Source organism: Empidonax traillii, unplaced genomic scaffold (genome assembly GCF_003031625.1).
Source record: "Empidonax traillii isolate 1590-97213 ecotype Southwest subspecies unplaced genomic scaffold, ASM303162v1 scaffold1840:size75935, whole genome shotgun sequence".
Lineage (NCBI taxonomy): Eukaryota > Metazoa > Chordata > Aves > Passeriformes > Tyrannidae > Empidonax > Empidonax traillii.
The window spans coordinates 2,749-15,779 of record NW_020957033.1 but is presented as its reverse complement, the minus strand read 5'-3'; the positions used below and the strand labels follow the sequence as shown (position 1 = coordinate 15,779).

The window sequence follows — 13,031 nt, the reverse complement described above, 5'->3', positions numbered from 1 at the left end:
CTGGCTCCCGGCACACGGGATTGACGCTGCCTGGATCCAACCCCTGGGTTGGGTTTCAGTGTGTGCCCTGCCCTGCTGCCACCCGAGATCCCCACAGACACTCGTGGTGCATCCCAAAGCCCTCTGGCTCTGTCCCTGTCACCGGAGCCAGCCCGGCCCCGTGCCAGGGACACCGGTTCGAGCTGAATCCCTCTGGAATGAGCCCCACCAGGCCCACCCTGAGGGTCTGGGTGCCCCACACACCACACTTGCTGCCCCCACCATCTCCCACATGGCTGGACTCACAGCAGAGCCCAGGATGCTGTACTGGGAGCCACCGGGAATCAAGCTGGAAGTGAATCCCAAGCCGCACACGGAGAGATCCCGGCACAGGCTCAGCGCTCCAGTACTTAAGGACTTAGAGGTTTCATGGCTGTAATTAACCTTAATCTTTAATTTATAGGGCATGGGGAGGCCAGGGGATGCTGCAGCTGCTTTGTTCAATTACCAACACAAGCCCTGGATCCCGGGATGGGATCCAGCGTCCCACAGTCCATGCAGTGCTTTGGGGGGGACACGGACACCCGACATCAGACCCTCGTGCCCCTGTGTCCCCTTCCTGCCCAGGGAGCACCTACACTGCCCATCTGTCACCCACACACTGCCTGTCCAGGGACCAGGTAGCGATAGGATCAGGACAGGTCACCCACCCAAGTGTCACTGTCCCCTCTGCCAGTCCTAGCCACGCTCCTCCTCACCAGCAAAACCATCCCACTCCCACCCGCCCCGTCGAGGGCTCCCTCAGAGAAATCTGGGCTTAAACCAGGCTGGAAAAGGCACACTCAGAGGCCAGGACATGGCACAGGGACACAGGTTGGATGGACCCTGGAGATGGCCTCGCACATCCCGTGAGTGGATGGCACCGGGGTTGTGCTGGCACAGCCGGGGTTCAGAGCTGCCCCTGTGGGGCATAAAGGGGTAAAATCCCTGGCAGGACTGGGAGGGAAGCTCCTACTCTTCACCCTGTCCTGGCCCTGCTGATTCCAGGGCAAATGTGCATCAGGACAGTGTGAAAAACCCCAAAGGCCTCAAAGCTGTGATGGGAATCACAGCGCAGCACGTGGCTGGCACCGTTCCGGCTGCTCCCGCCACCTCCCAGCTCTGGTGTCACCACAGAGAGCCAGGCAGCCACCTCTCCTCTCCGGGGGAAATTCTGGGTTGGCTGCCCTGGAGAGGGAAGGGGACCACAGGGACATCCCCAGGAGGATATCCCAGAATAACCCACCCCCAGGCACAGGGCACCAGGTCACACCGTGCCCCCCCCAGAGCCAGTGCCCCCCAGGCACAGCTGCCTCCCAGCCAGCAGGCACCAGAATCCTGCCCAAAATCCACAGCCCCTCGGACAGAGCCAGGCCAGCACGAGCAGCCAGGTGTGCACCTTCCTGAGCTTCCCAAAATCCGCTGGTTGGGCAGGAGATCGCACAAGGCAGCAGGAAGGGATCCCGTCTCCAGTGGGACACTGCACAGGGGCAGACCCCAGTGCCCCAGTGCCCCCAAACCCCTGGTGTCCATCCCCAAACCCCCTGTGTCCATTCACAGACCTGTGGAGTCTGTCCCTGGACCTCCAAGGTCCATCCCCAAACCTCCTGGGTCCATCCCCAGCCCCTGGGTGTCTCCAGCCCTGTTCCCACAGCTGCCTCCGGCTCCAGGTGCAGCGACACGCCGGGCAAAACTCTCGCTCCAGTGGCAGCAGTAGGAGGGGGATGGGGGTCACCTGCAATCCCCCGAACCACCTGTCCTCGGGCACAAGGATTTGGGGTGTCTGGGGACACGGCAGGTACCGCGCTGGGGTGGGACAGGCACCAGAAAGGGGCGCGGGGACCGGGACCGAGCCCGACCTTCGCTCTCCGGGACTCTGCTGACAACACAAATGGGGACCTGGCACGGGGGGACGGGGGGACCCCACACCGGGACCCTGAAGGGGCCCTGAAGGGACCCCATCTCGCCGCTCCGCCCCGCGGGGACCGGCACGGCGGGGGCTCCGTCCGCGGGGACAGCCCGGGAAGAGGAAGGAGCGGAGCACGTGGGGCACCCGCCGGTGTGTCCCGTGTCCCCGCGGGGCCGCCGCTCACGGCGCCGGGAAGCCCGAGCTCCCCGGGGCTCTGGGAGGCTCCGGTGCGGCGGCGGACCGGGACCACCGAGCCAGCCCCCGCGGAACCCGAAGCCCGTCCCGCTCCTTCCCCGCGGCCGGGGCAGCCCCGGGACGGCGGGACCGCACAACCCCCGGTCCCGGCACGGGGAGGGGGCCCGGGCGCTGCCCGCTCCAGCAGCCCCCGCCCGCAGGGGTCCCGGGGCCGCCGGGGGGAGCGGGACAACGGCGGCCGCCAGGAGGGGGCCCGGGGGCGCTGCCCGGGCGCGGGGGGACCCGGGCACCGGGACGGAAGGCGGGGAGCGGAGGGGCGTCTCGGAGGGGGAGCTGCGAGAGCCAGGGCGGCCCCGGGCACCGGTGGGGTCGCGGCCCCGGGGAGCGGCGGCGGGCAGAGCCATTACCATCTTGACGATGCCGCGCTGCACGGTGAGCGGCGGCGCGGAGCCGGCCTGTCCGGGGTTGGCCGCGGAGGCCATGTGGCGGCCGGGCGGGGTCGGGCTGGCGGGGTGGCTCGCTCGGTCGGTGCCGGTCGGACCGGGCGGGGGGAGCGCCGGGCCCGGGGCGAGCGCGGAAGGGACCGCGGGGCGGGGCCTGAGGGGGCGGGGTCTCCGCTCGGCCCCGCCCCGCGCGCGGCCCCCGGCCAACGGGAGGCCACCCCCGCGGAGCGCGCGGCCCCGCCCCCCCGAGCCTCGGCCAATGGCGGCGCGCGTGGCCCGCGAGGCGCGGGGCCGTGGGGCGGGGTGACGTCACGGCCCTCGGCCACGCCCCGCCCGGCGCACGGGGAGGGGGCGGGACTTCCGGGGCGCGCGGCGCCAGGGACACGTCGGCAAAGGGACCGCGCGCGCACGTGGCCTCGCGCCGGGGGCGGGGCCTGAGCGGCGCGCCCACTGACGTCGGGGGGGCGGGGTCTCGTGGGGAACGAGCGCCGTGACGTCACCGGCGGACACAGGGCTGGGATGGGGGATGCGGGATGGGGATACAGGGCGGGAGCCCGGAGCGAACCCCGGGACTCGGGGCACGGGGGGCACGCACAGCACTCCCGGCACGGCCCCCTGGCACGGCCCCAGGGCGGATCGGGGTGAGGGCGATCCCCCAGTGCAGCCCCACAGACCGACCGGGGGAAGGGGGATCCCCAGCACAGCCCCGGGGGGACGGTCAGTGAAAGGGGTTCCCCCGGAACAGCTCCGTGGAGGGTCGGCGGAAGGAGACACCCCCCACACCCTCAGCACGGCCCCATGGAGGGACTGGGGTCCCCCAGCGCCGGCCCGGGGAGGTTCAGGTGTGAGGGGTCCCCCAGTGCTGAGGGGGTGCTCGCAGTGTCCCACAGTGACTCCCACGGTGACCCCTGGAAGAGCCACGGGGACACCGGGGGCTCCCGGCCCCGCTCCCGGCCGGACACGGTGGGTTTGGGGGTAAAAGGGAGGAGAAAGGGACCCCCCTCCTTTGGGCAGCTCGGGGGGCAGTGCTGGGGACGGGCCCCGCTGCCCCGCGGGTCGCACTCGTCCTGCGCCCACCCCCCAAAACTAGCCCACGGACACCCGCACCCTGCCGGCGCCGTCCGCGTCCTGCGGGAACACCGGGGACACCGAGAACACCGGGGAGGAGGGTAGTGCCGGGCGAGGTCCGGCCCGGTGGCCTCCACCAGCCCGGGTCCCCCACGGTCACCGTGTCCTGGCAGCGGGGACACAACCCGGATGCGGCCCAGGATGTCCCTCCACTGGGGACACCGGCACGGTGCCACCACCCCTCTCCCGGGCAGGACTGTGGGTCCCAGCCTCCCGTTTTTGGCTGACCCCAACCCTCTATTCCGGAGCAGGGGGTCTCGGAGGGCAGCGCGGGGCGGGTCCGGAGGTCACTCGGTGCCCCGTGTCACCGGCCGGGGCGTGACCCCCGGCCGAGCCCCCCGCCCCGCTCGGGAGGCTGTTGGGGGATGCTCCGGGTGCCTTCCCGGCCGGAGCCGCGGCCGTGCCGGTCCCGGCGAGCCCCTCACGGGCACGGCAGTCTCAGCTCGGTGCCCACCCGTGTCAGCGCGGAGCTGAGCCGTGGTGGCACACCGCGATTATCCCCGATTTGAGCAGTCACGGGGGGAATCCAGGGAATGGCAGCGCTGCTGTTCCCGCGCCGGGAACGGGAACGGAGCGGCACCGGAGCCGCGAGTCGGGCTGGCACGGGGGTCCCGTGTCCCCCAGGACAGCCAGGCCTCGCTGCACCGCGTGCTGAAGCCCCCCGCGTGTGAGCCCACCCTGCAGGGAGCCCGCTCCAGGCTTGGCAACAGGGATGCTGTGGCACGCGTGGCACGGACACCACTGCCGGGGTGTCCTATCCAGCCACGGCGAGGGTGGCAAGAGGGACTGCCCGTCCTGGAGTTGCCCCCCACACACACCCCCTGACCCCCCGAGAAGGGGCTCTGCGGGGGAGGCGGGTCCTGCACATCGGAAACATCCCCGGGGGATCTGCCCCGCTGGCGTCTCCCACCTGCTTAGGACACGTTTTGGTACCTAATGAATGGTATTTTTTCTCCAGTGTTTATGATGTTTTCTCATGTTTATGGTGTTTTTTTAATGTTTGTGATGGTTTTCCACGCGTGTTCATTCCAGGGCTTGTCTCCTGCACTCAGAGCCCGCTGCAGCTTTCAGCCCCTTTTCCAGCGTGTCCCGGGGGTCCCACTCCAGGATTTCAACCCCTGCCAAAGTCTCCCAGTCCACGAGGAATTCTCTTCCCTCTCGCTCCCCACCTGCCACAACCTTCCACCATTTCTGATTTCCCTGCTCCAGCCTTTCTGATGATAATTTATTCATTTTGTTTTGTTTTGTTTTCTCTCATTTTTTAGCACTTTGCCCCATGACTCGGGGCAGGAAATCCACTCCTCTGCCAAAAACCTGGAGAAGCAGCTTCATTGTCCTGACTTATGGAAAGTCGGGGCCCGCTCCTCACCGTGTCACTGTCCTGGCTTGCACCTGCATCCCCCCCAGAGATGATGCTCCTGCTCCTGCTCCAGAGAGGGCACCTTCAAGCCCCCAAATTGCCTCTTTTACCCAGAATATTTTAATAATTGCCGGTTTGATGGAAAAGAAAGTGAAAATGTAGGTGGGAACGCGGGATAAAGTGGGTTTTCTTGGTCGGCTGAGTCATCGGGGCTTTTAACTTCCACGTGTGCTTTCTGGAGGAGAAAAGAACAGGATTTTTCCAGCCCTCCCGGTGCTGCATGAGGAACAGGGTCACCTAGTGCAGGGAGAAAGCCCAGAAAGGTGCAAAACAGCCTCAGCGTGTGGAAAGGAGAGACAGAGAGGAGGGAAATCATGGAATCATGGAATGGGTTGGGTGGAAAGGGATCTTAAAGCCCATCCAGTTCCACCCCTTGTCATGGGCAAGGTCACCTTCCGCTATTCCAGGTTGCTCCAAGCCCCGTCCAACCTGGCCTTGGACGCTTTAAGGGACGGGAACCTCCTCCTGGAAATGCCAAGTGGCTTTAGGTCCCCCACGGCCCAGCCATCCCCAGGGAGCTGCCCTTCACCCCTCTGCCCTCCCAGAAGTGTCCTGGGACCAGCACGGAGCTGGTTCTGAGCCGGGAAGGGGCCAGCGATTGGGGTGTGGAGCGCTGAACGACGTGGTCTACTCTGGGCAGGGATAGGGATTCCTAAAGCTGGTTATCCCGAAATCCATCCCCGTGCAAGCCTTGTGACAACACTGATGGTGTCCTGGGGCTTCATTCCTTCCACCTGGAGGCAGATGTTCCATGTGGGATGGGGGCTCTGCCGCTCCTGCTCCCACTCCCACCAGGGGCACCCAGGGAATGAGGCCACTTGCTGAATTGTGGCCGAAATGCCGGGTACGAGCAGTGGCACTTTGGTGGCTGCTGAAAACCTCCTGGAATAATGGCATTCCCTGTTCTGCTCCTTCCATGTCCCTGTTCCACTTCTTCCATTGCCCTGTTCCACTCCCTCCCATGCCCCTGCGTGTCCCTATTGCCTTCCATGTCCCAGTTCCCTGCATGTCCCTGTTCCCTCCATGTCCCGTTCCCAAGCAGTGCTGCTGTCACTCCTGAAGACTGTGAGCTCTGCCAGATCCTGCCCGACCCTCTCCTGCCCTGCCCAGCCTGTCCCAGCCCCGGCGCTCCCACCACCGATAAAATTCCTGCAAAAACTCTTCCCTGAGGAGTGGGGGAAAGTGGATGGAAGCATGAAATGCAGCCGGCACGGTGGGTCCCGGCACTTCCCTCCACCTTTCCATAGCTCTGTCTCCATCTCTGCATGTCTCCAAGTCTGTCTCCAGCTCTCCATTTTTCCCCCTCTCCGTCACTCCACGTTTTCATATCTTCACGTCCCCATCTCTACATGTGTCCATAGTTCTGTCTCCAGTTCTCCGTGTCTCCACCTCTCCACTTCACTGTCTCTCCATCTCTGTCTTTCCACCTCTACATGTCTCCATGGCTACATCTCTCCACCTCTCCGTGTTTCTCTACATATCTTCATCTCTGCGTCGTTCCTCCTCTCCACATCTCTGTGTCTCCATTTTTCCACTTCCCCATCTTTCCACTTCCCCGCCTTTCCACCTCCCCTCCTCTCCACCTCTCCACAGCTTCACCTCTCCACATCTCCACATCTGTCACCCCCTCTCCTCCTCTCTCTCTCTCCGTGTCTCCACATCTCCAGCTCCCCATTTCACCATCTCCATCTGTGTCTTTCCACCCCTCCAACTCTCCACAACTCCAACTTTTCTCCATCTTTCCACTTCTCCTCGTCTCCATAAACCCACCTCTCCACGTCTCCACATCTCCACATCTCCTCTTCCCACTTCTCCACCTCCCTCTTCGTGACTCCATCTCTCCACGTCTCCACCTCTCCATTTCATCATCCCTCGGTCTCTTCATCTCTCCGTGTCTGCATCTCTCCATCCCTCCATCTACCTCTCCGCTTCTCCCTGTCTCCAAGCCTTCACGTCTCCCCCTTTCCCATCTTTCCCCGTTCCCGTCTCTCCCGCTCCTCTCTCCGCTCCTTTCCCCGATCCCCGTGGCCGCCGCAGCCGCCGCGCCTGAGCCGCGCCGCGGACGCACCGCCCGGTGCCCGTCTGTCCCCCCCTCTCCACGGGCCCGCGGGGCTCCCCCGGCCTCCCCGAGCTCCGGGCGGCTCCGGGGGCTCCTCCCGCCGCCGGGGCCCCGGCGGGGCGGTCCGGGAGCGGGGAGGTGCCGGCCGGGGCTGTGCGCTCCGGAGCCCGGCGCACCCGATCGCAGCGCGCACAGCCCCGGGGGGAGCCCCGCCGCTCCCGGGCCGGCCTGCAGCCCCCCGCGCCGCCCCCCGCCCGTGCCCGGGGGCAGCGGGGCAGCGGCAGCCCCGGCCCCCCCCCGCCCGGTGCGGAGCCCCGCGCCGCGCTCCCCCTCGCCGCGTTACGCGCGGGGCTTCCCCGGCCCGGGGGGCTCCGCGGGACTCCCCGACGTGTCCCTGTTCACGGGAGGGGGGCTCGGGCGGCCGCGACGGAGCGGGGGGCTTCCGGCCCTGGATGCCGGCGCTCCCCGAGCCACCGGGAGCGCGACCCCCGCCCCGGGGTAGGGAACAGCCGGGGCGCCTCGGGGGTGGCGAGGGGGCGGCGCAGAGGCTCCCCGGGGGCCGGGGCCGGGCCCGGGCCCCGCAGGGCTGTGGTTAATGTGTAATTCGGAGCATATGGTATTTTCCAAAGGCGGGCAGTTGTGCGGCTCGCGGGGGCCGGGGCCGAGGTGCTAATAACGCTGGATGACTCGCGGGGCCGGGCGCGGAGGGCCGCGGTGATGGGCTCCTCGCTGGCTAATATTTGCTCTTCAAATATTTTACTTGAAAGGTTTACAACGTTGGTGGTTTTTTTTTAATCTTCCAAGAAGGGGCCATCTGTGCCGATCCCTCGGCTGGAACACCGGGAGTCCCCGCCGCGGCACATCCACCACCCCGGGGGCCGCCTTCTATTTGTTCAACACCCAAAATAAATTCAGCCAATGTAATAAAAGCGAAGCTGGATTTATGATTGAACCCCATATGTCCCTGTTTGCTTTGCGGGAGAGACGCGGGAGTGAAGCCCCCTCGAGGGGCTCCGTCGGGGGATGCCCAGGGACGCTCCGGGGCGCCGGGGTGCGGCGGGGCCGTGCTGTCCATCGGCCGCTGGTGCTGAAATACCGGCGCTCACGCCGGGACCGACTCTGTGCCCGGCCCGGGGGGGCCCAGAACCACCCCCCAGCCCCGACCGAGCCCCCCGGTCAGGGGCCTGCTGGGCGCGGTCACCATCGGGCCGCCCCTTCCTCTCCATCCTCCTCTTCCTCCTGCCCCGTGACATCACGGCCCCTCTCCCTCGGCAGCAGCCCCGCGCCGCACCCGCACTCAGCACCCGCCCGGCTCTGAGGACTATCCGGTTCAGCTCCATCCAGGCTCCACAGGTACCTCCTTGCGCCGCCCGGGCATTCCCGCTCTCCTGTGCATCAACACCTGCGTGGGTGCGTGCCAAAGTCGTAGGAATTCCCCGTGGGAATTGGTGGTGAAGATGCATTAACGTGGAGAAGCTTTGGGAGACCTCTGGGAATTCCCAGCTCTGGTCCAGCCTCGCCGCTGCCCGCTGATTCCTGGTCCCCGTGCTGCACAGAGACCAGGCTCAGCCCGGCCCTGGGATCCCTCGGCACGACCCGAGAGGGACCGAGGGCTCACAGCTCGGCTTTCCCAGTGCTCCCACTGCTCCATGGGGAAAGAAATCCCCCTGTCACCTCCCGGCCCAGCACGGGCCAAACCAGGGATTGCCGGGGGGGCTGCGCTGGCCCCGAGGGGACACGTGTCCTGCTGGTACCATTTGTTCCTTCCTTCCCTCCCTGGAACAGCCTCCTGTGCTTTGCTCCAGGGTGATCCATCCCCTTCCTGAGCAGCACCTCACCTTTGCTGCTCACCTGCAGGAAATCTGTGGAGTCGTCCCCGCTGTTGGATTTATTCTGATTTTCCTGATTTTCGTGCTGAGGGTTGGTGTCTCCAAGAACACCCCCAGGCTGTGCAGGGGAGCGGTGCAGTGGGACTTGGGGGCTGCAGCAGGAAAAGCCTCGCACTGGGGGTGTCCAGGGGTTTTCAGGGCGTTCCAGTGGAAATTCCAGATGAACCAGAGGTGCCAGCCGGGCTGGTCGGGCTCTGGCAAGGCCGTGATGGCAGCAGCAGCTCAGGCTTGTGTCACCTCTGTGGCTCCGCTGCTGCTCAGCAAGGGAGTCCAAGGGAGCGCTGCAGGCGCCGGGAACGGCTCAGCCACTCGAGTTCCCTTCCGTAGTTGGCGCAGACAGCATTCCCAGGGTCTCCCCAGCCTCTCCAGAACACTGTGAGCTCTTTGATCCCCTGTACCCCGAGCGCAATGACTTCCCAAGCTGCCCTCACGCGTTTCCATCCTCTGCTCCCTATTCCTGTCCTGTCCCCCAACTTCTCACAGAGGGAAGGTGGTCGAGCCCTGGACACCGGCACCGATTCATCTCTCGGCAGCCGCCGTCTCCTCTTGGCGATTCCCAGGCACCCACAGCCCCTGAAGCCTCACCGAGATGCAACACCGAGGTGAGGGACGCGGCGGCTCCGGGTGCGGGGTCCTGGCATTCCCGGCCCTGGGGGAATCTGGGACGTGCCCTGACAAACGTATCCAGCCTCCAGCTGATTTACCTGTGGCTCCACAGAGTCTTCCCGACCCCCTGATGCCGTCCAGCCCACCCCAGTCGGTCAACCCCCTTTTGCAGCTGCCCTCCCCAAACCCTCCCCGCGCTCTTCCATGGGATATTTTCCTGCTGGTACCGCCTGGGCTGGTTCTCCCGTTCCCTGCCTGCTCCTGCCGCGCGCTGCCTGCACCCACCACCCAGCAAACATTCCCACATCCCTCCAAGCCCCAACTCCTGCTGTTCACCTCCCTCTAAACCCCTCCACGGGCTCCCAACGCCACTGCTCTCGGTCCCGTCCCCGGGGCTCTCCTGGGAAGCGGGGGAGGGAAGGACAGGCAGCTCCCCCCTCTCACCCAGCCCTGTCCCCCTCCCCAGGGCCCAGCGGAGTGAACCAGCTAGGGGGGCTCTTCCTGAACGGCCGCCCCCTCCCCACCTGCAAGAGGCAGAGGATCATCGAGCTGGCGGCGAGCGGGCTCCGCTCCTCCGACATCTCCCGCAGCCTCAAGGTGCGTCTGATCGGGGGGCGGGGGGTGTGGGGTGCGGCCCGTGGTGTTCTCCTTCTCCCCCAAATCCCGCTGAGCTCTCCCGCCCCATCCACAGGTGTCCAACGGCTGCGTCAGCAAGATCCTGGGCCGCTACTACCGCACGGGGGCCGTGGGGCCCAAGGCGGCGGGGGGCAGCAAGCCCCGAATGGCCACCCCCGAGGTGGTGGCCAGGATCGCGCGGCTGAAGCTGGAGCGGCCCGGGCTCTTCGCGTGGGAAATCCGCCGGCAGCTGCACCGCGAGGGGACCTGCAGCGGCATCGGCACCCCCAGCGTGAGTCCCGCGGGGGCTGCGGGGGTACCGGGTCAGGCACGGCCGGGGCGGGGGGTCCGACCCCACGGCTGGGGGCTGGAGGCGGGGGGGGGAAGGTCTGGGGGCCGTGGGAAGGACGTCCCGGGAAGGGCTCTGGGGGACGGTAAGGGATTGAGAACGGGAAGGACGTGCAGGGGTAGTGGAAAGGGTGAGCAGGGAAGGGCTCAGAGCCAGGGGAAGGGCTCAGGGCAGTGGGAGAGACTCACAGGGAAGGGCTCGGGAGGAAGGAAGAGCTCGGAGCAGTGGGAAGGACTCAGGAATGGGAAGAATAACGTGGGAAGGGGCTCGGTGCTGGGTCACGCGGAGCACTCAGGGAAGGGAAGGCAAATTAATCCGTCCCAGTTAAAGCAGAGCCCCGACGGCCACCCCGCAAGCCCGGCTGCCACCTCGGGCATCGGGACACCGTGGTGGCCCTGTGAAAAGTGTCCCTGCTCGACAGTGTTCCCACCTGCCCCTACCCCTCGGGGATCCTTGCCCCCCTGCCCGGGCACATCCCCTCTCCCCCTGCCCAGGTCTCCTCCATCAACCGGGTGCTGAGGAACCTGCACAGTGACCTGAGGCTGGCGGCCGAGCCCCGGGACCCGCGGCCACGGGGTGAGCCTTGATGAGGCACCCCCAAAGCAGGGAGGCTCGGGACCAGCCCTGACCCTTCCCAACCCCTCCAGGGAGCCCCCAGGGCCGGGTCCCCCCCCCCATCTTCTGCCTTTGTGTTCCCTCAGTGACCCCTCTGGCCGTCCCGCAGTCCCCCGCTTGCCACTCGCCCCCCGCAGCCGGCGCCGCCGCCCCCCCGGGGGCTCAGCACCCTCCGCAGGGCTCCGAATCCGGCCGGAGGCTCCCGCCGGGCCCCCGGCACAGGAGCAGGACCGTGTTCTCCCGGCAGCAGTCGGAGGCGCTGGAGAAAGGTGCGTTTCCCACGGGATGCCGGCTCCGCGCCCGAATGGAGCAGCGCCATTCCCGATGGAAGGAGTTACCAGTTTTTGGATGGGCTCGTGCCCCTCTGAGGGCACGACCATCGCTGCCGTGCCCCGAACCACCCCAAAATGTGGAAACACTGGGGTCTGGCTGCAGCCACACATCTGACATCTCCTGCCGAGGTGCCGGAGGGTGTTACCCCAAACAGGTTCATGTTTTCCCAATCCCCCTGGCAGAGTTCCAGCTGGGACAGTACCCGGACACCGTCACCCGGGAGAGACTGGCCGCGGCCACCCAGCTCCCGGACACGACCATCAGGGTAAGGGGGGACCCGCCTCGCTCCGGGTGGGACCCACTGCGTCCTGGTGACAGAACGGCTCGGCCAGAGCGCCGGGCCCGGGGCTGCCAGCTCGGGGGGGACAGGGATCCCTCCTGGCTTCGGGAACATCTCCAAACTGTGTCACCACTGCTGGCGGTGGCAGGGGTGGGGATGGGCTCAGGGTGGTGGGAGTGACCCCCGAGGGCTGGGTTTGTCGCCAGCTCGAGGTTCTCTGCCCGCGGAGCAGGGCAGGTCTCACCTCGGGATCGGGGCCGTGGGACCCTCGGAATGTCCCCGGGCAGTGTCCCTGTGCCTGTCAGCTCTGTGACAGCCAACTCATTCCCGGGCTGCAGAGCCCCTGCCGGGCTGTGTCTGTCTCAGCGCGGCCACCGCTCCTCTCCCGCCTCTGCTCGCGCCGGCTCTGCCCCGCCACGGGGCCAGCATAGCCTTGGGGACACTGCTGGACCCCAGGGTGGTGCCACCGGGCAGGACAGCTCAGCACTGCGGAGCCGTGGCACACTCCGTGACACGCTCCGTGGCGCAGCCCATGGCACACTCCATGGTACACCTGGCACTCTCCATGGCACTCTCCATGGCACACCCCCCTCATACACTCCCCCCGGGCGCCCTCACCAGCTCCAGACCGACATCCCCGTGCTGCTGCCAAACATCCCCCTTCCCCTCCAGCCCCAGAGCCCTGCCGGCCCCTGGGTGCCCCGGCAGCACCAGCGGCCTCTGCGTGTGCTGTCCGTGCGGGCTCCCCGCCCCACGGCAAAGCACGCACACGTGTGTCCCGTGTCCTGCGCCGGGGAAACACCCAGAGCCCGGTGTGTGTGATTGTGGTTCAGTGAGGTGGGGGAGATGAAGGATCAAACCCCTTCCTCTGCCCGTGTCCATGCCCGGGGTGTGACGAGCCCTTGTCCCGGGGTGCAGAGCTGTGCCAAGGAGCTGGAGCGCTCCCGTGCCGCTGGAAGGGGGGCGGCAGCCTCACCTCCTGCCCCCTTCCCCAGGTCTGGTTCTCGAACCGCCGAGCCAAGAGCCGAAGGGAGGCCAAGCAGCAGCTGGAGGCTGGCGGGACAGGTGACAGCCCGGAGCAGCGGGGAGGGGACCCCCGAGGAGGGGGTGGGGTTCAGGGACCCTCCAGGGAGGGAGCGCGGCTGAAATTTGGCGCTGGGACTGCTGAGGTT

General features: G+C 66.8%; 2 protein-coding genes across 2 annotated transcripts in view; one reads left to right on the top strand and one right to left on the bottom strand.

Annotated features, from left to right (window-relative positions):
- LOC114071100 overlaps positions 1 to 2,710 on the bottom strand; it is a gene marked incomplete at its 3' end in the record, with an annotated part of 60,297 nt that extends 57,587 nt beyond the window's left edge. The window contains exon 1 of the mRNA XM_027908784.1: positions 1,878 to 2,710. Within this exon, the coding sequence (XP_027764585.1) occupies positions 1,878 to 2,604 (727 nt within the window). The remainder of the gene's footprint in view (positions 1 to 1,877) is intronic.
- A 3,240-nt stretch (positions 2,711 to 5,950) lies between these two features.
- Positions 5,951 to 12,924, top strand: PAX4 (paired box 4; the record flags this gene model as incomplete). The annotated part of the gene is made up of 7 exons (XM_027908783.1): positions 5,951 to 5,957; positions 10,134 to 10,264; positions 10,359 to 10,574; positions 11,126 to 11,207; positions 11,333 to 11,515; positions 11,762 to 11,844; positions 12,855 to 12,924. Coding segments are annotated over exons 1-7 (772 nt in total), but the record flags the coding sequence as incomplete, so codon positions are not given.
- Positions 12,925 to 13,031: the final 107 nt, after the last annotated feature.